Below are 25,108 nucleotides of genomic sequence, written 5' to 3'. Positions count from 1 at the left end.
TGAAACCGTTTGGAAAAATTAATAATTTTGTAAAACATGTGTTGAGAGGTAACCAGTGATCTCTGTATCCCGCCTGTATTTGTGAGGGGAAAAAAATTTGAGGTGGTTAAGTTTTGAAGGCAGGCACATCTTGTTTTGATGCTAGTTACTGTTAACTTGCTTATCTAATCTCAAGAAGCTTATCTGCGAGCTGTAGTTTGCTCATCAGTTACATGAGCACAATAATTCCTGGTAAGGTTGTTGAGTATGAATACTAAGTATGGTAGGATAAGTAAGGGCTACATAGTAGGTGATCAGTTAAGTATCAGATTTTCTTGTCATTCCGTATATGTAATGTAACCAGGGTTTGGATCAACAAAATGAGCCATTTCATAAATGACTGCAGAGTAGCTTTGCCATACTACCTTTGAGAAGTTTCAAATGGTTAAATTTGCTTCTTTTTAAAATGCCGTTTTTTATTCTTGTTCCTATCATTTGGTTTTGGCCCTCTTTGCTAATGTTTTTGGTGGAATCATACCATTTTCTGTTGGCTTAATTTATAACTCTATTTTCTTTTTGGCTGTATGCATACTATTTCATTTCGGGACCCATTACACTGTTGGATTTTTGGCTTCACTCACCTTTTTCCCCCTTTCTCCTTTTTGGCCCATCTCCTCCTATTTCATTTTGGCATCGCTGACATAACCGTTCACGCGTATGCTGTAATTCTGCCCAACACATCTTTAATGGTGCAGTATTCCTTTTTATTCTTTTTTATTTTTCAAAATGACAAGCTTGTATTTCAAGTGTGTGAAAATGCTCTAGAACTTCTTGTTGAATATAGATTAGTTGACATTTTAAATATTAACCACTGTTGTAGGGTTGGGTTTTAGTTTTCTGTTTCTTCTCTGCCCTTTTCGTCATGTACCTCCTAGTTTCTGTCATCAACAAAGGGTTATTGAGAATCCTCGAGTTTGTAGCCCTGTGCTGGATCTTGCATGGAGCAAGTGTAAAGAGACCCTGTACAGTCACCCTCCATTCCGTGTGTTCTTATTTTATGAAGAATTTCAGAGAATACGAATTGTCATCTTCGAGGTGCTTGACTCTAAAACAAACATGGACGCGTAGTCCAAGCAAATATTTGAATGAAGGTATGTGTAAACAGTAAACAAGTAGATACGAGCGTCATTTGCTGTAGACCAGACTTCTGGCTCCCAAGACGTTACCTGCCTTCACTGTCTTCATTTTCTCTCACTGTTGAGATGTCAGGCTCCCTTCCACATCACCTCGAATAATTGCTAGGCAGTTGTGCCACTTGGAAATGAGGTAACAGGTCCTTTAATTGGACTGGCAGTTGCACTACTTGTGATGGCATCTTTCTAGCACTGCTGCTTTATTCTCTTCATGATCTGTTCTCTTGAGAGATAAGCAGCAGGGGGTAGATAGCAAGGGTTGGGGGGATCTCCGGACAAATCGGATACAGGACCCACCTCCCTGTGAAGGGGCCAAAGGGAGATGGGGAGTCCCTCTGTCTTCTCTCTAGTAGCTGGAATGTGGTTCAGTGACCACATGCAGCCAACGAGGAGCTTAAATGCAGGAAATGTGAACTTTAAGGCAATGACCAGTGGGACCAGTGAGTGATGATTCACTGTGTGGCTTTTGCAGAGCAGAGTAACATGAGAGTCCAGTATTCCTGAGCAGACTGACTCTCTCTCTGTCTCTCTCTCTCTGTCTCTCTTTCTCTTTCTCTCCTCCCTAGATCCCTGCAAAGCATGTTTCTCCAATCTACCATTTATTATTTACCCTTCTGATGAATTGCTCTTCTATTTAGATTACCCAGGCCTCATGATATTTGGAGCCAAGAATCTGAACATAATCATCAGACAAATCAAACAACTAGTGTAGTAGAGGGACATGTCCCCACTACAGGAAGGGGTAGAATGATCAGGGGCATCTGGGTGGCTCAGTCCATTGAGCGTCTGACTTCGGCTGAGGTCATGATCTTACGGTTCGTCAATTTGAACCCTGCGTCGGGCTCTGCGCTGACAGCTCAAAGCCTGGAGCCTGCTTCAGATTCTGTGTCTCCTTCTCTCTCTGCCCGTCTGCCCCTGCTTGTGTTCTCTCTCTCTCTCTCTCTCTCTCTCTCTCTCTCTCTCTCTCTCTCTCAAAACTAACTAAATAAGGAAACAAACATTAAAAACAACAAAAGAAGAATGATCAGTGAAAATTGGACTGACAATAAAAGGACCAGCCAGAAGGAGCCAAGGTGGATCTATTAGTGGTGAGAATGGAAAGTTGTGGCTGAACATCAGAGAAGTTAGCAAAGAAACAAACAAGTATGGTTTTCATCTCCTAGGTCCTTCGAGGAGCTGGATGTGGTAGTCTGTTCAGTCCACATGGTTCTTTTCATAGTGAGAAGAAGGACCAGAAATGAGAGGAATAAAGAAATGGCAACACACCCTTTTAGGGCACGGACAAGGATCGTCTGCCCCCTGCAGCAAGGGGAACGTGTCTGGTCCACACGGAGGAGTAATTGGAATGCTTAGTAGCTGATTGAATTTGGGTCCAAAGCAAAAATAGGATGTGAAGACAGTGCAAGAGTTTTGTGCCCTGTATGTCACTTGGCTTTTAAACTGAGGCGAAATAAAATGAGATGAGAACAGTCTGCCCTCATTTCTTCGTTTTCTTAAATACTGTTGGTCCAGTTTGTGACCAGACCTTTTATATAGAAAGTCCTGCCTTCAAAAAGTGATGCGATACAATTAATTATGTTTGCGCTCTTCTACATATTTATTTTTGTATTTTGTGGTCCCTTTTCAATTGTCTGCTGCTCTCTATGTGGGAGGCAAGAGTAAGAGCCAAGGTAGGAGTTTCAAGAACATGGAGTTTTGCTCTGATCATAGCCTTTTCAACACAAGCCTTGCCCTCCCTCTGGAGTTTCATGTGGACAACTTTGTTCCAGTTTGGATTCTTGGTAAGGTCCGTCTTCATTTCCTCTGTTCCTATCAGATCCCCACGTTTCCTTGAACTTCTTGACCAAACACCATTGTTTTCTTCCTGCTGGGTGGAACAGTAGATGCTGTTCCAGTTTCAGTATTAATTTCCTTTCTGGTATGGTACTTCTGAGCTGGAGTGCATTAGCATTTCTTTTCAATTTTGAAGGGAGATTTGATCTCTCAGCACCCTGCTTCGGTGTCTACGCTTTAGTGATGGTTCATTGTGGCTGCTTTACTTGTAAGGTCAGGTTTCTGATGTAAGTGGAAAAGCAAACAGGCAGTTAATTTTGCATGTCCCTGTATTTTGCCGTAAACATGCCTAGCTCAGTGTATTGCTTCTCTAAGCGCTCCTGCTTAACATGCTTCAGTTTGTAAAGGATCGATTTGTTCGGCAGAATTATTGGTAGTTGATGGTGGGAGTGAATTTTCTCTGGTATCTACTTGAGGAAATAAATCTCACTTCTCTTTTGCCTTCCCTTCATTAACTCCATATTGTTGCCATCAAATCTTTATTTAATAGGTATGTAAAGGATCTTCGGTGGTGTTAAGATGTCAACGCTGTTTGGGGATAAAATTCAAGGATGACATCCAACGTGTCCGTTGTAGTCAAGATGCAATTTACTTATGTAGTAAAGGCGGAAGGAGCATCCATGGAATAGTCACTTTACTGTAATTGTGTACAACAATTTTACTGTAAGGAAAGCCTGCGTCTTGCCATTATCCACTTCTTCACCGTAAGCAAGTCAGATCAGTATTCTGACCTCTTCCCTTGTCTGTAACATGGGATGCCTTTTTTGCCCTCCTTCGTCACCAGGCTGCATATGGGAGCGTGAATGTCGCAATGTGATAATCTCATTCCCGGCACTATCCTGCTCTGGTTTGCCTTTGCAGCCTAATTCAGCCCTTCTTCATATTATTCATGCTGAAATGAGCTTTGATTGCATGCCTTCTTATGGTGTATGTTTCTCCCCTTCTCCCCTTTGGGTTGATGCTTTCTCGAATCTCTGTCTGTCTGCACCCTCAAAACTTGACCAGTCCTCCTAGCCACACCTGAAATGCCTTCTCCCCTGTGAATTCACCCTTTTTCTTCCTAATCTGAAATAGTCTCTTAGTAATCTCTGGTACCACGTGTCCTCATCACAGGGCTGAACTAGAGTTGGTTACATATGTGTTGCTAAGTATACTAAAATTGAGGATTGGGACCCTCTGTTCCTTCTTCTTGTTTCTTTTCTTCTTTTCTTTTCTTTTCTTTTCTTTTCTTTTCTTTTCTTTTCTTTTCTTCTTTTCTTTCTTTTTTCCTTTCTTTCCTTTTCTTTCTTTCTTTTCTTTCTTTCTTTCTTTCTTTCTTTCTTTCTTTCTTTCTTTCTTTCTTTCTTTCTTTCTCTTTTCTTCCATCCATATGTTACTACACTGAACAGTGTATGGGTCCTGACTTACTGGATGGTGACCGGAGTGCTTTTGATAAATCAGACAGCCCCCACCATTGTCTGCCTCATTCTCCTCATTGTATAACACTTTGGAGGATCTCCAGTTTCTTTTCGGCATTGCCCTTGGACATGGGTCAGGTATAGCAGTGTAAGTCACATACTACAAGTAGCTAAGGAGCAGCCATCCTGGATGGCCAGGCACTGCTTCTGCATTAAGCCCAGGGTGCTCACCATGTAGTCTGTGAGACCACTGAACCCCATACTGAGTGAGAAGAGGGACGATCTCATTCATGGGAGAATTATGAGCTGATAACACAGGAACAGAGAGGACACCTAGTCCATTCTGTGGCAGTGGGTCTTACGGACAGGTGAACAAGAGTTTTCTGGGCAGTTGGCCAGGAAGTGAATTGCAGATGTACACAAGAGCCCAGGAGCCTGGTGTGCATGGAAGCAGGGGTGGCTGTGAGCGGAGCATGCAGAGAGGGTGTGGATGCTGGTGGAGATGCCCTTTGGTCAGGGGGAGATGACAGAGGCTGGGCTCCTCAGGAGACAGGTAAGCGAGTGCTGCAGAGGATCTGTTTCAGAACCAGTTGATAACATGAGAGGAAAGGAAAGTGACCAGAGTAGAGGATGGGACTTGCCTTCAACCAGCAACAGAATTACCGGGAAGCACCTAAATAGAGCCCCAGACTCTCCCTCAGCAATTGCTTCCATAGGTCTAGGGCAGGGCTCAAGACCTGTGTTTTAAGAAATAATCTGGTGATTCTGATATAGGTAGTCATCGAACTGCCCTTCGAGTAAATGAATTGTTCTTAAGAACTTTGTAAACTCAAGGAATTATAACATTTGTGCGTGCGCGCGCGCGCACACACACACACACACACACACACACACTCACACACTTGTTCTGGAGGACAAATCATGAATAGCTTTGTTCAGATTCTCAAAAGGAGCCATAAACTCCCAAATGTTTAAGAATCACTGAGCTAGGAGGAAAGCTTATGTGCTTTTCTTAACCTGGTACAAAATGAGAACAATGCTATGGCAGAGATACTAGAGATTGGTACCCCTTAAAAAAATGTTTTGTGATACAGGGATAGTTGGTATTTTCAGGAGCCCTACTGTAAACACATGGGGAAAAGTGCAGACTTGCCCAATTTGCAAATTGGGACTTATGTTTGGATTAATATCTCAGTGTCTCAAGAAGATAGTGTTTGGTCGATCCAGAGATTTAACAGTTTATCTGTAATAGGGTTTTTTTTCAAAAGACTTTTTTTTTCCTGACCTAATTAAATCTTCTGGTTTCCCCTGGGTTTTATTTTTTAATTTTGAAGTTAGCAGTATATAAAGTTCAGTATAATGAAGGTCTTTATTGAGAATTATTAGTAATGGTGCCAACTTTGCTCTCCTGTGGTTAAAGTCCTATCTGCATTTCTAAGATAAACATCTTTTTGAAATTTATGGAGCATATGAGAAAAAATGGATACTGATGCACTTGGATTTTACTGTTCACCCAAGCTTTGTGTCAGTAAGGCGTGCTGCTAAAAATGTTGCCCTCTCCCTCATTTCCTCCTAAACCAGTGGTGGGTTGGGAATATTGTTTATTCTGCCAAGATCAGTACTGCAAAGGGACGCAATGACTCTGGCGGGGGGCTCTGATCAGAGATATGCTTCCCAGCGAGGGCTGAGGCTGGGCAAGGCACTGGTAACTATAGCTTGTTCTTAGCCGTGTGGTTTGGGTCCCAGAGCCCACATTTGATCATTGGCTTAAATATTACAGAGATAAAGTTGGAAGAGATAAACTGTGAACTTTCTTCTAGGCAAATTTCTGCCCCTATGAAGGGTTACTAATTCTTAAGCCTAATCAATATTATATTGATCCACAAAGGTTTTTTTCTCAATTTACAGGGTACCCAGTGCTAGGTTAGATGTTGTTAAACGTCTGTGTCCAATATGGCCAAAGGCCAACAACAATAAGCTTACTGAAGGAGAGTCCCCTAAGAAAGATCCAGGCTAGGTTTAACCAAGTGTAAAATTACACACTCAGATGCTTAAAACCAACTATATACTGACACTTTGATTAATCCCAGCAACCATGGCTTCTTATAACAAGCGTCTTATAAAAAATAATAATAAATTAAAAAGACCTTCCTGAGGGGCACCTAGGTGGCTCAGTTCGTTGAGTGACTTCAGCTCTGGTCATGATCTCACGGTCCGTGAGTTCAAGCCCTGCATCGGGCTCTGTGCTGACAGCTCAGAGCCTGGAACCTGCTTGATATTCTGTGTCCCGCCTCCTCTCTCTGTTCCTTTCCCCGCTTGTGCTCTGTCTCAAAAATAAATAAACACTAAAAAAAATTAAAAAAAATCTTCCTGAGAAGCAGAGTTCTCTAGTTTCTTGGCTTTATATTACAGTTAGGCCAATGAATAGTTTCTCCATATTATGGAGTCACTGAATTTGATATTAGCTTTTTTTGAACCTGTTCCCCTTCGACTTTTCCTGTGTTTAATGCCCTTAAGTGATTTCTACCAAATTGGAAATATTTAACATCTAGTTATTTGTATGTGTGGATTGTTTGCATGGGCCCGAACATGGTCTAAATAAATATTTTTATTGGAGTAGATGTGGTTACAGGACTGGTGGTGTGAATCCATTCCCGTATAGCTTTTGTTTGAGTTTTAGATTTTGAGCCTCTTTCTTGTAGACTTTGAAAAAAACATAAACTGATTCAGATACTTTAAAAAATATTTTTTTAATGTTTACTTATTCTTGAGGGAGAGAGACAGAGTGTGAGTGGGGGAGGGGCAGAGAGAGAGGGAGACACAGAATCCGAAGAAGGCTCTAGGCTCTGAGCTGTCAGCACAGAGCCTTACGTGGGGCTCGAACTCATGAGCCACCCAGGTGCTCCTTGATTCAGATACTTTTAGACATGAGTAAGCAGCTGCTGAGGAGTGGGGCAGGTTGAGAAGAACTTCTGTTAGATATTCTAATATCCTCCTGACAGATGGGATGTAGATCTTTTTGGGGTTGATTCGGATGTCCGTGATCCCCCCCCGCCTCCCCCACATCAGTTCCAGCTCACACAGATTTGAGAAGAGCAGGTGCCTGGTCCTGTGAATTTGTGTTCTCTGCTTTTCCTAGGCCAGGAACCTGGCCAGTCATCATGCAGATGTTCATACCTTTTTAGTTCTTCACCACCTCTACCTTGAACCTTCTCTTCTCTCTTTAAAGTTGACCTCTGCTATCCTTTTTGCTTGTATTATGTAACATTATTTTTCTTAGGTTTTATATTATAATCAGACCCCTTCCCAACCACATACCTAGATACATACCAACAGATTTTAACCTCCATCATGTTCCTGATAAAGAAGTATTAGATTTAGGAGAAGAGAGAAAAAAATAATAGAATGTAATAATCTTAGAATTTGAAAATCTTACCTTAGAGATCATCTAAATCTGAAGTTGTCAAATACTGTTAAATATTAACTTTTTATGGTACAATTCTCTTATTGCCCATGGAACACCAACATTTAAAGTAAAGGAATGTTGAATATATCAGGTTGAAGCAGGGTTTTAGGAAGGCCGGCTGTAGACTCACCTTTGCAATCTAAGGGAGTCTAAGGGTTCTGAGAGGCACACTGAAGAGCCAATGATCTGGTTTATCTGTGCTATTTTATATAGATCAGAAGTGAGGACAAGAAAGGAAAGGGAGCCAATATTTACTTATTTACTGGACAGATAATAAGTAGGATACGTAACTGGATAGGTTGGTAGGTAGGCAAATAGATGGTATAGATGTGTATATATATAAACATGCACATATATACAAAGCTTAATTCTTATAATATTCCAGAAAGTAGATGGTTTTACATATGAACTGAGGAGGAAAGCTTCTAAATGGATAGGGTTGTTACTTACCTCAGGTCTTCTTGGTGGTTAATCTACATTCTGCCCATTGTATCCCCACATTGCCAGCTGGTTGCCTCGCTCAAAACCACACACAGGCCAGGGCAGGACTGGGACCCAGACATTCTGCTTCCTGGTCCAGGGTTATTTCCTTAGACCACTTGTTGTCTTTAGTCAGTGGCAAAATAATACCTGCTAAAAAGGGAAATAGAATATTGAGTAAATAAAAAATGTTAGAAAGAAAGGCGCTTCAATTGTTTTGTCCTTCAGAAGGGTTAATATTCTTAGTTCCCTATATTTTAACAACTAATTGGTCACATAAAATGACTGGAAGGAAAGCTGATTCATAGCCATTTTTGCATTATATAAGTGTTGCTCTTAGCTTAGAGAATGCAGCTTCCTACTTTAAAAAATGATACAATGAACTATTCTTCAAAGTTTACTTTCATCATGGCCTGCGAATTGAAGTTTGATATTGAGTCCTTACTCACTACTGTTACATTTCATAAGTGTGAAAGATATATGGCATGTAATCATTAGCATTCTTTTTATGTTTGAAACATAAAATCAAAAACAACCGACTGAGGCATTAAACCAGAGTTCCAGTATGATACACAGAAAATCCGTATGCTTTTTGTTGACTTATGCTGAGGTCTGCCAAATAACAGCCTTATTATGCAGATTCTCAGAATAACAGGCCATGGATATTTTAGATTCTCACATCTAGTTGCTGACTCTCTGGTTTTCTTTTTATCTGGACCATTTAGGGACAGGAGGCCTTCAGGATGAGTTTTTGGTCTTTCTCTTGGCTCCTATAGCATTTTTCATATTTCTCCTTTTTAACAACTTCCTGTCCCCCAAGTTGCCTTCCCTGAGGACAAGAGTTTCTTTTTCATCCACTTTGTACTTGTTTTTAACACCCTCTCCCTTCCTCTCTTCCTCTGCCTGGCACATGAGTCGTCTGTTGAGAGGAATTGGGCTGACAGGGAGGGAGGGAGGGAGGAGGGAGAGAAGGAGATGCCATGAGTAAGATCAAAGAGTCAAGAAAGAGCTCTAGAATCAGAATTTCTTCTTCCCCTGGTGCAGTGAGAATGTTGAGTGAATAGAATCCATTAGTATTTTTTTTTCTTCAGTGTTCCTTTCCAATAAAAATACAGCAGTAATTGGTTTTTGTGCTTACCTTTGTTATAGAAAACTCCACAAAAATTCCATTAAATCCAGCAGGTATTTAATGAGTATCAGGCATCTCTCTAGGACCGAGGATACAGAGGTGAAGAGAACGTTGCCCAGACCCACGGAGCTCAGAACACAGCAGAGACAACAAACTTGCCCACAGTCGTGTTGCCATGTAGGGTAATAAAGATACCTAGAAGACTTACATATTTTGCAGTCGTGGTACATTGGAAGGAGTGCTTGATTTTATCTGTGAAAAGGAATCCGAAACAGGTACCCGGGAGAGGTAGCGTCTGAGCTGGCATTTGAAAAGCGAAGAGGAGTGTGCCAGCCAGACTCTGGAATAGGTGCAGAGATGGTGTCCCAGACATGAGACATGTGGGCAACACCGTCCTTAGAGTGAATCTACAGATGGTCAGGAATTACTGGAGCATACTATTACAGGGAAATGGTGGCAAAAAATGAAGATAAAGAAGTACACACACACACACAGTTCAAATCCAGGAAATCTCATATGTCACCTGATAACATTTGAATAGTATCCCATGGGCAGTCAGGGGCCCATGAATAATTCTAAGTAGGGAGAGACCATTTTTTGGCTGTGTGTTTTATAAAAGGTCAGCTTGCTGGTCATGTGTGGGATATACCGGGACAGGTTAGAGTCTAAATGTGAGGGAATGAGTCAAGGTCAGTGAGGACATGAGCTGAAACTAAGGTTGCAGTATGATGGGAGTAGTGGAATTGGCAAGAAAAAGATCTGAGAAGGTGTTGGGGGGGGGGTTAGGTATTGGGCAGAGAGGTGGTTGAGTCACATTCTTGGCTTGAACCTCTGATTTGTGGTGACATCAGCCCCCATAGGCAGTATCCACAAAAAGATGTCTGGCACCTTAATTTCCTGTTTCAGCCAGCACATACCAAACTTGGCCATGGCTTTCTTTGAGGTTCATCATCTTGTAACAGTGACTACGCTTTTAAGTGCCCCACCGAGTTCAACCTGCACCGTTTCCCTAGGAGATAAGTAATAAATTGTTCAAAAGAGTCATATCTTCTGTAGGACATAAATCCCCAGGGAGTTGCCTAAGGTCAGAATTTACCCTCGAAAATCCTATAGGGAACTTCTGAGTTGAAGACTGTTGTACTCTTTCTCAGTAAGCCTAACAGAGCCAGTCCCCAACCTTTGCCATGGGAATAGATGCTATTTCCTCGCTTGAGCACCAAATTGGAGGAGACTTGGAATTTGGACTCCTGTTGTATCAAAAAATGCAAACCTTTGGACAGGAGAATTATGCCAAGCCCATTGTGATGTGCCCTCTAAGAAAGACATGAGGAATGAAGGAACAGTGGCTGGCAGGTGGGGTGGGGGGTGCCAGTTCCTAGTTCTTTCTTCACACTCATTGGCATATGAGTGTTAGGCCCTTGAACTAAATAGAAAACTTCTCTATTTAAATCCCCCCATTTTCATCATTGACATCATACACATTAATTGCTCCCACGATGTGAGATTTGCATCTCCCTTTTTCATACATAGAGTATGACACACAGTCTGTGACTTGTCTGAAGCTAGAACAAGTAGTTGACAGATCCAGGGCTTAGCGTATCCTGGGTCTCAGATTCCAATTAAATAGAGTCAGTCTTACAAGTTACCAATTTTTGTTTTAGGATAATTACTCCTAATGATAGGAAATTGGAATGAATGTTTTGCCAAGAGGATATAGGAAATTATATTTACTTTTTCCTTATAATTTGATTCTACCCAATGAGCGTGATATGTAGAAAAAAATGTTCATTGAGGGAAATACGTTGAGTTGAGTTTAGGTTAATCAGCGTCCAGTGAAAATAAACAATTGGTTGCCTGTTTTAAGCTGAATAATATGGCTTGGCTCTAGTGCATTTGGGTGAATTCAGGAATTTATTTTATCGGCTTTCCCAGATAATGATTTTGTGCTAATAAAATCATCAAGAGATGGATTTATAAATCATACTAAACTGGCAGGAGCGCTACTGGGCATAAAATGAAATGCTGTTTTTTTATTAATTTCCTGGGTTTCTCTGACCAACAACCAGGATCATTTTCTACTTAGGATATCTGCTTCTGTTGAGCAGTTACACTTAGGAGAAAAATTACAGATCGGGGGTTTCTTAGCATGAAATTAGAGCATGGAATTCAGCACTTTGATCAAGCAGTGTTATTCTGTTGCCCTTATTCACCTGAGAGATATTTATGACTAAAAGGAGTTATTTAGAGCAGTGATCTCCAAAAGGCTTTCTCTCCACCCTTTGAGGTGTATAGTACAATCCCTTGGTGCATGGAAGAAAATATTTGAACTTCAATTTATATTTACTTTGTAGTTTGCACTTGAAAAGGCCAGTTATGTGTGTGTCCATAATAATCTACATTATATAATTTATAAATAGGAAAACATAGGATGGTTGTGCCTTTTTAAAAAACTGATAATACCTTCTTAAAAATGTTTGAAGCCACTGATCTGAAGCAGTTTTCTAAAAATGGGCCAATGATTAGATTATTCTGGGACTTTTTTTAAAAGTGCCGATTCCCAGGGCTGCTCCCAGAAGAGTCTGGTTAAATAGGTCGGTCTGGAACAGTGGTTATCAGACATTAGTAGGCACCAGAATCACCTGGAGGTCTGGCTTGTTAAAACACAAGACTCCAGGGGCACCTGGGTGGCTCAGTTGGTTAAGCATCAGACTCTTGGTTTCAGCTCAGGTCAGGAACTCGCGGTTTCATGGGTTTAAGCCCCAGAGCTCTGTGCTGGCAGTGTGGAGCCTGCTTGGGATTCTCTGTCTGTCTCTCTCCCTCTCTGTCTCTCTCCCTCCCTCTCTTTCTTCCTCTCCCTCTCCTTCTTCCTCTCCCTCTCTCTCCCTCCCTCTCTCTCTTCCCCTCCCACACTCATGCTGTCTCTTTCGAAATAAATAAATACACTTAAAAACAAAAAATCACAGGACTCCACCCCAAAGTTTCTCATTTAGTAGGTTGGGGGCAGGGCCTAAGAATCTGCATTTATAACAGGATCCCGGGTGGTACTGCTGGTCCAGGGGCCACTCTGAGAACCATTGCTCCAGTGTGGGACTCAGGACCCATGCAACTCCAAAGATGATAAATACTGGTCTAGATTTGACCGTCTTCTCCCCTAGATGGTTCCTGCAGATACCCTATCATTTTGTTTTTTCTTTCTTTCTTTCTTTCTTTCTTTCTTTCTTTCTTTCTTTCTTTCTTTCTTTCTTTCTTTCTTTCTTTCACTGCTGTTGCTATGATAGAGGCAGACCACTGTTTTTCACACTATAGTTTTCAATATTGGTGTGGACAGTAAGAGGACCAGTGTTAGATTCAGGTAAACTTGGATTCATAGGGAGTAGTTTAATTAAATCCTGTAGCAACTCTATAAAGTTATTCATTGATAAGTGGGAAACTGAGACAGATCCCTAATGATTTGGATGCAATATCTATACAATATCTATACAATATTTGGGAATAGAATAATACATATCTATACAATATTTGGGAATAGAATAATACGTATGTATACAATATCTATACAATATTTGGGAATAGAAATGATACTGGTACCCATTGGGGTAAAAAAAAAAGATTTTAAGATCAATAAGAAAAATGCTTGGTTGTTTGTTGCGATCAGGCCTTTTTAAAAATTAGGAATCAATAGATGGATATGAAATGAAGTATACAGTAAGTATAATAAGCCATAGACACTTTAAGAACAAGACAGCTCATTTCCTTTGAATTATATAAAACATATCCATTGGCAAATAACACTTTTTACAATAGAGCTTAGCATTAGCCATTTAAATGCCTGTGCAACGTGTAAAAACTACTTGCTGGATTAAATTATGTAGAAGAGCATTTCTATAATGCTTAGTGTCTGATTCACTAACCGTCACCGGGGCACTCAAAGTTTAAGAGGCTTTATATACTTGTATTGTTTGGCAGGCAATTAAATGTAGATGTCACTGGGATTGATTTATAAGAAGAAAGCAGTGGCTTCACTATGTTGCTGCAGGTTTGTTTCTTTAACTCTTAAAACAATTATGTATATTACAGCTCACTTTCTGTTTATCGTTTGAAGTGTATTTCTAGCCATTTACCTGACAGTTTTAAATTTGAAATAAGTGGATAGGACCACCTGAGATTACACATATTTTAGGAAAATAGAACATATAACATTAATTTTCTTTGTGGGGTGCATTAGCACTAGTTTTCGATTCGCCCGCTCTGTAGAGAGACCCATTTAATACTTTATGCATTTGGTAAAGGCTGCCTTAAATGGGGTCATTCTGTATTTAGAACAAATGAGAAAAATGTTCCAGAAATCTCCTCAAGGAGTATTGCCATCTTTTCACAAAATAACTTTAAATGGACTGTAATTATACAAGAACTTGATTGCTAGAATATATGAGTCAATTTAACCTGTTAAAGGCAGAACAGTTCAAAATGTGTGTATATCTTAGAAGTAAGTTTATGAAATTAACATTTGATTGGCCTCTACTGGCTTCTTAGAGGAGCTTATTTGCAATGCAGTTCATGCAACAATCATTATATAAATATTACACATTGTTTACTTATTGAGGTGCATTCAGAGTAAAAATGTGCAGATTGGAAAGAATATGACCTTTGGACTCAGACATTGGGTGAACTGCTGGCCTTACATTGAACTCTGTGTGACTTTGGGCAAGATAATTGACCACTCCAAACTCCCATTTGTAAAAACTGGGATGTATCAATGAATTTCCAGGCAGGAGACAGAAACCACACAGTAATTTGAACAGGAAGAGTCTCATATAAAGAATAATTAAGTAGGGGCACCTGGGTGGCTCAGTTGGTTGAGTGCCAGACTCTTGATTTCTGTTCAGGTGATGATCTCACGGTTCATGAAATCCAGCCCTGAATAGGGCTCTGAGTGGACAGTATGGAGCCTGCTTGGGATTCTTTCTCTCTCCTCCTCTCTCTCTGCTTCTCTCCTGCCTATGCTCTCTCTCTCTCAAAAAATAAATAAGCTTTAAAAAAAAAAAGAATAGTTAACTGTAACAGTGGATTGGAATATAGGAGATTGGCTAGTACGAAGTAAAGTGAGCCTTAAGAATAAAGGAGTAGTAGATACGAGAGGCAGGCACTGGTCCAGGGAAGTAAGAGACGAGTCAAGGAGGAGATCCTTCTAGAGCTGATATCCAGGGCTCAGTGGATGGTAGGGAAGTTGCTGTGGGGCCACACGGATGAAACCTGGAAAAAATGGGTCCTCTAGAGTAGCAGGGGAAGCTGTTCATGGGGGCATTCTTCTGGGGGGGCACTCCCCTCAGAACTGCAGCAGGGTGCTGGGGTAAGTTCCTATCTGCAGGGTACTGCCTACCACCGTGCACCAGTCGAGCTGGACACTGGGAAGCCTCCTGCATCGTGGGCCTGGTGCTGGAGAAACCTTGTGTGCTGAGGGGCCTTCCCTGGAGCCCTGCAATCCCTCTCCCCCACCCCCCCCCCCCCCCCCCCCCCCCCGCCCCGCTGCCCCGCCTTTCTCTCAGAGTGCCTCTTCAGAACCCTCTACTGTTAAAGCTCTCTGTCTTACCCACAGGGATAGGAATGTAGTTAGAGAGCTTGGATATAGTTCTGCAGAGCAAGCAATGAGAAGTGAATTTAGAACTGAGAGGTATTAGATTGATAGCTGGCATAAAGGATATCAATGCTTGCCTTTAGGGGTTTTAAGATTAAGTAATATATGTAAACATATGCATGGTTTTGTTACGTAACAGTTTCTTTGAATTGAGACAAATGTCTCCTAGTGATTGTGCAGAGCAAATGAGATAATGACTGTGTATTGCCTTATGCAGGTATCAATGTACCTCAGAGATAAATTTGGTTTGCAAAATGTACATGTATGTGTGCTGGGTCAACATGTCATGACCCATGTGGGTCACTGTGTATAGAATTGTGGAATCATTATATTGTACATGTGAAACTAATATAATACTGTATGCTAACTATACTTCAATTATAAAATACTGCTCTAAACGATGGGCACTAACTCTTGTCAATTTGTTTTCTTTTGCCTGCTCTCCAGGCCTGGCACTTTTTTAGGACATAGGTGGTCATATGAGAGATCTTTTGAGGTTTCCTTTGGGGAAAAAGTGGACCATCCTCTCCTTTATAGCTTATGTCTTAATGATATCATACTATTCTTGGATCTACTGAGTAATTCTCTGTTACTCCAAAGGAAAGAAGAAAGATAAATTCCCTTCAATATGCAAACACAATATTTTATTTTCATAGATCAAGAATGACCTTTATAGACAACTAGTCTTGCTATCTAATTATTGCCCCCAAAAGAGTTCTACTTTTCTAAAGCAAAAACCATAATTTGTGGAGACTTAATTAACATTTAACCAACTTATAGTTTTCAGCCATAATAGAAAATGAACATGTTCACTGATTAGGTCATATTTGTAGCTTATTCATCTTGGAATACACCAGGATGGGGCTGGGTGCTTTGTGGGGGCTATATTGAGATTGTTTTCATTGATTAAGTGGATATTACCTTGCGCTTCTTTCAAATGTGTCCAGCCAAAATTGTTGCAGCCAAATTCTGCATAGAATTTTGGGGAATTCATTACCCATTTTTCTAAAAAGCATTTATTGGGTGCCTACCATGTGCCAGTTCTAGAGATTACCAAGATGACTAAGAGTTACAACCAAAATTACTTTTCAGCAGAATTCCTACTGCCTATAGGCTTTCATGCACCTTTCTTTTAGAGAGAGAGAGAGAGAGAGAAGGAGGGAAAGATCTGGGAGAGCTTGAGAAGAAGAGGAGGGAACAGAGAGGGGGGAAGGGACAGAGAGGGGAAGGGAGAGGGAGAGAGGAAGAGGGAGATGGAGAGAGAGACAGAGTGTGAATGATGACAACCAGCACCCCACCTGGCTTGCATCACCTTTCCTCCATCTTGTACATGACTTTTGGTTTAGTACTGATTTCCCTCTGCAAAAGGAAAATGATTTAATTTGATCTGATAGAGGAATATGGTCCAGCCATGAGCTTTTGGGCATTAGTCCAAGTAAAGACAGTTCCCGGGAGACCTTGGCAAGTCCCTTGCTGGCCACATCCTCCTACGTTCCTGTACAGAAACCATGTTTTTCTGAAAATCGAGGATATTTATTTTTGGAAGAGCTTCATTTCATTGCATTTTGGGAGACGTTGCTTCCTTATCACATTCTTCATTGGCCCCAGAGCACTTACTTGAAAAATCTATCAGCTCTCTCTTCTTTGCTCTTACATGGCTTCACGGAGGAGCCCACAGGAGTGTGCCTGCATGAATGCTCACGGCTCTTCACCTTCCAAGGACACACACTTCTTAATTTCCAATTAAATATTCCAGTTATTTGCAATGAAATGAACCCATGAGGGTCATTGTTATAAGAAGGACTTCAGAACTAATGATAAACAGGTACTGGTTGAACATGCCTGACCGCATGATACACATTTGCTCTCTTATTGAATCACCAGAAATGCCATGTGAAAGATGTGTCATCTGCATTTTATAGGTGGAGAAACCAGGATCCAGAGATTTCTCTAAGTGATTTGTCTACAGTCACAAATCTAGCAGTGTAAGAAGAGGGATGGGCCAGATGTTTGACCCCGTTTGCTTCCCCACTGCACAGAGCTGCCTTGAAAACCAAGATTTAATTGTTGTCTCCCTAATTGATTAGTTTAATTCAGATGTAAACACCTTAATCTCATCTCATTTTAGCTCAATAAACTACCTTTGCTATTTTTAGGGTCTCAAATCTGTTGGATGAGGCCAGTGGTGGCTCTGAAAATTGGTGTGTGGGGGGATATATCTTGGGGCAATAGGAAATTCATACTGTATCCCATTTTCCAATGGTTTGATAATCGTACATGGGTCCAGAAAGAACCATATCATACATTTTATGTTTCCTTTCAAGTGATAAAAACAGCTTCATGTAATGGGAAAGTATATCTTTGCATCAGGTTTTTGTATCAGCCTTTGGGGTTTGCTATCAGCCATGCATGCTTTTGCCTTTATATTTGGTTATATCTTCAGTGCCAATGGTGGTTTTGTAAACCAGGGCTTTAACCAGCTTCAAGTTGTTTTGTGGATGCCGATAGCTATGTTTCACTGTTCAAGATCGCACTGCAGGACTTTCATCAAAGTGCTATCTGTGTTTCCATGAGGGGACCCCGTTTCTGTCAGAATTCATGGTGGTTTCTTTCTGTCTGAATATTATTAGTGTTACTGCTGTTTGAGCTTATTCCTACAGTACCGAAGCTATTTTCTACCTCAGAATTAGGGTTTGCAACCAAGGGAAAATATTTCTCCTAGATGTTTGCATAGTCTTCTAACATTTCTTACCCCAAATTGGAAAGTTGTTAGTATTATGTGCTTTTAACCAAATCCACTTTGTTTCTGAACTTGTTAAAGCTGAGTAGGAGGGAAGTATAAATTACCAGTTGTTGTCAAGGTGAAATATTAAGTTAGTGCTGTATCTTTGTAATGAGTTTCTGTTTTCAGTGGAATGTTTAATTGACCAGTTCTGTGAAAGTTTCACAGAAGACAGTTTCCAGGGTCACTAATTTCACTGTCATGCCTGAAGCTAACAACTAAGACAAAGCTAGAAAGCTGGGAGAGACCTAAAACAGTCTGAGGTCCCTTGACTCTGCCCTGTTTAACATTTTTTAATCAGTGATTTGGAGGCAGACATAGAACGTGTGCTTATCAAGTTTGCAGATAATCCCAGTCTAGGTAGGATGACTAATACCCGAATGGTAAAATCAGGATTCTAAAAGCTCTTAACAGGCTGGAGTGAGGCATGGAAAACAATGAGATGGGATTTAGTAAGGATCCATGTACAGCCCTGAGTTCAAATTCGGGAAGTCTTATTGCAAGAGAGGGGAAATAGCTCAACAGCAGTGGTATGAAAAAAACATACGGGACTTTAGGCTTGCAGAAGCTCGGAATGGACCGCCACTCTGCCTTGACTGTTGAAAGAGCATGAGGTCCAGGGAAGCAGCCAGTTGAATTCTGGCTCCAGTACTGGGAGTCATTGTTCTGGATGAGTGCTGATAACCCTGGGACTAGCCAGAGAACACCGGCCAGGGCAGTGAAAATCTGAAAGCCTTCTGGTAGGAGGAACTGAGGGGAGCAAAACATGTTTTGCCTGGAGAAGTGAAGACTTAGAACATGACAGCTCTTTTCAAATAATCAGCTTTCCTGTGTGAGAGCGGAGACTTTTTTTCCTATTTCTTCACAGGGTACAGCTAAGATCAATGAGTATACATTTGAAGAAGCAGAGTTTGGGCCTTTTTAAAGGGGGGGGGGTTGTCTACAAGGTAGGGATGCTTTTCTAAATTTCCTGAGTGCCTCACCGGTTCAAAGCTGTCGATCTGTCTAGAAGCTTGTAGACTTGACATAAGCATTTGGATGGAAGTTGGCCCCAGGTGACCTCTAACATCTGTCTTTACCTCTGAGTTTGTACAATTGCTATTTTATTTATCGTCTTGCTGTCAGACATAGTATTATTGCACTGCAGACATAGTGCAATAATGTTCTTATTTTTGTGTTGTCTTGACCAGAGCCCTAATTCTCCTCATTGGCAAGTAATTGTAAGTAATACTTTTAATGAATATAACTAATAGCGTTATATAATGGACATTAGAATTTTTATAGTAATTAATATGACCAGTAAAATCACTCCCTTTTGCAACGTGAAACATTGGTGAAAAGATTTGATACCGTACCAATTCAAAGTAACAGGAGACATTGAAGAGGATGTGGGCGGGACTGAAAATCATCAGTGTGCCCCACGATGCTGAAAGAGCTGAACTGCTTTGTAAAATTGCATTTGCTTTTATTCTTTCTTTCTTTAAGTAGCTTCATTTCTAGCACCAGAAGTAAGCAGATGTTTACCGCATGGTTAGTTTTGAACTTATTCTTGCCGTTAAAAAGCGTGTAGACTGTAAGCAAATTTATAATCTGTTTCACTTTTGAGGCCTCAAATCTCCAAAGTGTTAAAGTGAAACCTATTTTTACCTTAGGTTTAGAATAATCCTTAGAGAGTATGTTTTGCAAGCTATGTTCATGGTCTCTACTGTATTTTTTCCCCCTGAGATTGTGCCAGTATTGCGGTGAAAGCCTTTCTCTTTTAATTTTTTTTGGACACATCATGATGTGTTTTTATTGAAAACACATTGAATTGCCTAGGGCAACCCTATTAAAGTTTTGAACATAAGATCAATTATTCCAAATTCCTGCAAATCTGGAAAATATGAATTATAAATTTGCTCAGGTCTTAACTTTCATTGGATTATACGAACATTGGATTCTTTGGAGGGGGAACAGTGTAGTGTAGCAGTACTGGCAAGGCATGGTTAATATTCGCGATTAACACTCAGCACTTAGGGCACAGTAGGGTCAAGTTCCATTGTACCTGAGCACAAAGGTCAAATCAAATTTGGTTCAGTATCAAGTAGGTTTACAGTGACCTGCAATCATCATAGCTTGTTCCAGAGGTCTGTTTGGTGCTCACATCGCTTTTCATTGTTTTACATTTTAGGTGGTTGCCTCTTTGATGAGCCACATAGCACATGTGGATATAGTCAGGCCGAAGATGATGACTTCAACTGGGAGCAGGTGAACACCTTGACCAAACCAACTTCTGATCCGTGGATGCCCTCAGGTTTGCATGTAGTTTTAAATTTTCTTTTTTAAAACCAAGAAATTAAATTTTCTTTTTAAAATCAAAGCTTCACAGGAGTCTTAAGCACAGTAAATATTCCTTGGGTATTGGTGGAATGAGTGGGGGTGTTGGTCTTTGAGTGTGGCACTTCAAGGTGATTAACTGGTACATTCCCATTGTACCATAGTCCAATTAAGAGGACCAGTGATGATGTGCAAAGAGTTTACCTTTGTATCTCTTCCTTTCAAGTTTAATTAAAGTTTACTTCCTTTATCTTTGGGTGCACCTGAGGTAGATTAATGGGAATTCCCCAGTTGATCCTTTTCCAAGAAGTAGATATGGGAAATAGATGGATGCCTCTTCTGGCAAATGTATCTAGTGGATGGAACTCTAGCTGGGAAATCCAAACAACAAAGTCTCCTTCACAAATGGGAGACCTTGGGGAATAACTTAAATCTTGTCGCCTCAGGGGCTCACTTGGCACCAAAGATAAAATGGTGATGCACACATGTGGATACTTTTTCTCTGGAAGAAGTGCTTAATAAATTTTCCCATGAGTGAAAGACATTTGTTCCATGGAACACCAACAAGAATTCAACTTCCTGTTTTGAAGGAAGAGTAGGGAGTTGGTGACGAATGAATGTTAATCACATTGAATTTGATCATTTTAATGACCACCCTTTTCAGGTGGTGTGTTGGACATCCTTCTAAAAGGTTAGATTTGCTGATTTATGTTACAAAGGGGTGATGAGTGTGCTGTATTCAGGATTCAAAATGCAAAACATTGTTCTGATTTGGATTTTAGATAAAACACATTTTTGAACTCTTGGTAACTGTAAAGTTCTTCAGTAATACACCCAGATGTAGCAATAATTGCATTGAGTAGGTCATCTTATAAAGGTAGCTTTTCAACAGGAAGTAGAGTTTCATGTTGTTCTTCATTAAGCATTAACAGTTAGGATGCCCACCATGTTCTTGCCCTCTCCTTCCCACGTTTAACTTCTTATAACTTCAAAGAAGGGGACACTGAGCTCCTCAGCTCTACAGCTTTGCTGGACTTCAAACGATTCTAGCTCTTGGTTATGTTCCCTCCGTTGACATTCTCCTTTCCTGTGTCTCTTTTTCTCTTGTACGTGTGTATGCTTTTGAATATGACTTGTGTTTGAAACAGTGGTATTTGATTTGTTTTCACAAATTTCAGCTTTTGCTCTCATGCTGGCCAGTGAGTGGGGAGACAGCACTTCTTGTGCAGGGATGGCCTTCCCTAAACAGGCTTTTCACCCCAGAAGGCCTTTTGGGCATTGCCTTTTCTCTCTTGAGGATCTAGCCTGTGTCCAGAGAGTTGAGGGATGGCTGAGGCCATGAGAGGGTGCTCAGATTTAGTCCTGGGAGAGTTCTCCACAAGAGTGACTCGGGCTTTTCTCATTATCTTCTAATATGGTTTTAAAAAAAGTTGTAATTTTTCACATTAGGCAGTAGAGGTAATTATTGTGGTCCTTTAGTTTGAAGATGGTCTTGGAAAAATTGACTTTTACAAAGGAGCCCCAATACTGCAGTATCTCTTTCAGCCTTCACTGGCTCTGTTTTTGTCACATGATGACCTACACCCTTCTATAAAGGGAGGGAGAGGTATCATTTCTTGCCACCATCTTGTGCTTCACTTCTTTCTGATTTCCCACAGTAGAATCTCAGGCCAAGATGTCCAAGTTCTAAATGTAGAAAGGATGGGTTCCTAGCATAGGCCATTATAAAAATGGTAATGAAGATCAAAGACCAGTTGTATCCTGGAACAATTGGTTGGATAAATGAAAGAACAAAGAGGAAGCAACTTTGCAAACTTCTGGCTTTTGAAAGCTCTTCTGCCTTTGGAAGAATGAAATGGGGGCATTTATACATTCTGCTTGAATTTATTCTGCTTCCACTGACTAATGGAATACTTAGTCCTTTGTCACTTGAGATCTCTGAAGGTTATGCCTTCCAACTTGTTTGTCAGTTCCATCTGATTTTCTTTTTTTTTTTTTTTTTAAATTTTTTTTTCAACATTTATTTATTTTTGGGACAGAAAGAGACAGAGCATGAACGGGGGAGGGGCAGAGAGAGAGGGAGACACAGAATCGGAAACAGGCTCCAGGCTCTGAGCCATCAGCCCAGAGCCTGACGCGGGGCTCGAACTCACGGACTGCGAGATCGTGACCTGGCTGAAGTCGGACGCCCAACCGACTGCGCCACCCAGGCGCCCCTCCATCTGATTTTCGATAGTTACAAATGTGTGCCCTCAACAGCCATCCCCAAACAGAGTGCAGGTCACTGTGGCGATACTTGGGTGGTTGGGTGTCTGCGGGCCTCTGACAATGTCAGTGGGCATGGGTCCAGATGAGATTTTTGAACATTGGTAGTTGTTCCATCAGGCTAACTAAATTTTTGCTATAACATAGGATGGTATTTTTTTCCCTCCTATTCATTAAATGAAGTTTAGCCATTAAAAAAAATTCCTTTGAGCACTTTGAGTATAGGCTAATCATGATGCTGATTACTGTGGGGGATGAGAGATTATAAGAAATGAGTCTTTCTCTCTAGGAACTTAGGTGGTTGGGAAAGAGAGTTACAAAAATACAATTAGGGAACAATCTAATTGTATTTTTATATAATTGAGTGTTGTATAGACTCGCAGCGTTTTAAGAGCAGCAAGCCCTTGTGGACTGGTGCTCCGCTGACCTATCTGCCTAAGGTGAGAAGATAAATTCTTAATGAAATTTTATCGTTAGAAATTAGGAAACATCATCTTATAAACTTTGCAGATAGTGTCCTAAGGTATGGATTTTAAAACAGAGTTTCCCATGTGTTTAGACCTTACAGCCATGACCTGCTTTAAATGCTATTTAAGTTGCAAGGGTTTTCTTCTCCTCCTTTTGCTTTAATGTGTATAACATGACTTATCTATTTCAAAAACAAATTCCAAGGCTGGCTCTCTTACACTAAAACAAAATTAGTTTTATGAATTTGTCAGTGTAAGTGGGTGGCAAAATCAGATACAACCAAAGCTTCCTGAGGGTTAATTTCTTTAAACCTTTGACTCAAAATATTCTTGGACTGGGGGCACCTGGGTGGCTCGGTCGATTAAGCATCTGACTTGCTTTCGGCCCAGGTCACGATCTCACGGTTCCTGAGTTCAAGCTCCATGTCGGGCTCTGCACTGACAGTGCGGAGCCTGCTTGAGATTCTCTCTCCCTCTCTCTCTGCCTTTACCCCCTCCTACTTGCTCTCTATTTCTGTCTCAAAACAAATAAAAATAAACTTTCAAAAAAAAAGATTAAAAAAATATTATTGGGTTTTTTTCTCACATGTGTATTTGCGTGTGTTCCCTCGTACATAGCCTGGTTCTGCGATGCCTTAGACCGGAGGTTGGCCATACTATGTCCCACAGGCCGGATCCAGCCTCCTGCCAATTTTTGCATGGCTCAAAGGCTGAGAATGGTTTTTATTTTTTTCAGTGGTTGAAAAAAAGATCAAGATAATATAATAATATTTTGTGACATGTGAAATTCAAATTTCCGCATCCATAAACAAAGTTTTACTGGCACACAGCCTTGCCTATTTGTTACATATAGCGTGTGACTGGTTTCAAGCGACAATGGCAGAGCCCAGAACGGACACTGCAGCAGACACTGACTGTAGGGCTCACAAAGCCTAGATGTTTACTGTCTGTCTGGTCCATTATGGAAGAATTTTGCTGACCCCTGTCTCAGACCATTTTGACATCAGCCTGTAATTGTTGCTTTGGACTCAGTTTATATTGTTACTGTTTTCTGTGTTCCTGTTATAATTATTCACAACCAAGTACTATTTCACATTTTCTTTTACTTTCAGATGATATAGTTTCCAAATATTGGGCCATTAGAATCAGTCAGAAAAAAACCTATCATGATGAGGGGTTTTCTCTATCTTTCTCCTAGATTTGCTTTCTGTTTAAAAACCGTTGAGATTTTCTTTATTGTTTAATCTCATCATCCTTGTGGGCCTATTGTGATTCTAATAAGCAAATAATCCATCAAGCTGTTTTTAAAATTATGACCACGAAAGGCTACAATTTGTACTTTAAATTTGCTCTAGTTAAATTTTACTTTTTCTGGGTCTTTTTTTTGACATTGATACTCCAGTGTATGTAGGGTTTGTTTCTCTGTATCTTCACATGTGAGGTTATTTTTAGCCATATTAAAAAAAATTTAAATACAGTCTGGAGCTTTATATAAGCTGACTTGATAACTACTCTAAGACTGTGACATTGGTCCTGGAAATACATATTTAGGGTAAATAAATACCAAATGCCATTTAACTTTTTATATTTGAAGCTAACGTTTACGTTACAGATTATACTTTTGCAGCTAGCTCTGAGCCAATTTGATGGTGAAACTATGCCACTCATAGGTTCTCTTTACTGGTGAGTGTGAGGTTCATTTCCTATCGCTTGGTCTCCACTGGCAATGGGCAACTTTCTTCAACTTTATCATAAGGATTACTGCTTTGAGTGCAAGAACCTTTGATTCAGTAACCAAATACTAACCTGGTACATTTTGTTAGCCCTGTTGTATTCTGTCACTCTCTGTACTGCGGCACATTGTATTATCAGAGTAGATTAAGACGTATTGATTAGGAAGTGTTTTTTTCATATAAAAATGCCTGCACAGTTTGACAGTATTTGATGTGTTTCTATTTTATTAAAGGATAATAGTTGCACCTTCATGCTCCAGTTCTATAAAATGGATATTTAACAAGTTCTATATCTGATGTCTAAGAAAATGCAACTTTATTTCATATAAAGCATTAAAACAACCAATCTATCCATAATATTAAAAATGTAATCGTAGCTTGTAACATGGCCATTTGATACCAATAATATTGACGTTTATTTATACCTGACTTG

General features: G+C 40.4%; 1 protein-coding gene across 2 annotated transcripts in view; it reads left to right on the top strand.

The window, feature by feature from the left end:
- PTPRM (protein tyrosine phosphatase receptor type M) overlaps nucleotides 1–25,108 on the top strand; it is a 789,396-nt gene that overhangs the window by 175,926 nt on the left and 588,362 nt on the right. For both annotated transcript variants that reach the window (XM_042910577.1, XM_042910576.1), the window contains exon 2: nucleotides 20,065–20,187. In XM_042910577.1, coding sequence (XP_042766511.1) covers nucleotides 20,065–20,187 — 123 coding nt within the window. The remainder of the gene's footprint in view (nucleotides 1–20,064; nucleotides 20,188–25,108) is intronic.

Source organism: Panthera leo, chromosome D3 (genome assembly GCF_018350215.1).
Source record: "Panthera leo isolate Ple1 chromosome D3, P.leo_Ple1_pat1.1, whole genome shotgun sequence".
Lineage (NCBI taxonomy): Eukaryota > Metazoa > Chordata > Mammalia > Carnivora > Felidae > Panthera > Panthera leo.
Note: the sequence above shows the minus strand (reverse complement) of the source record. Positions and strands in the feature narration are given on the sequence as shown.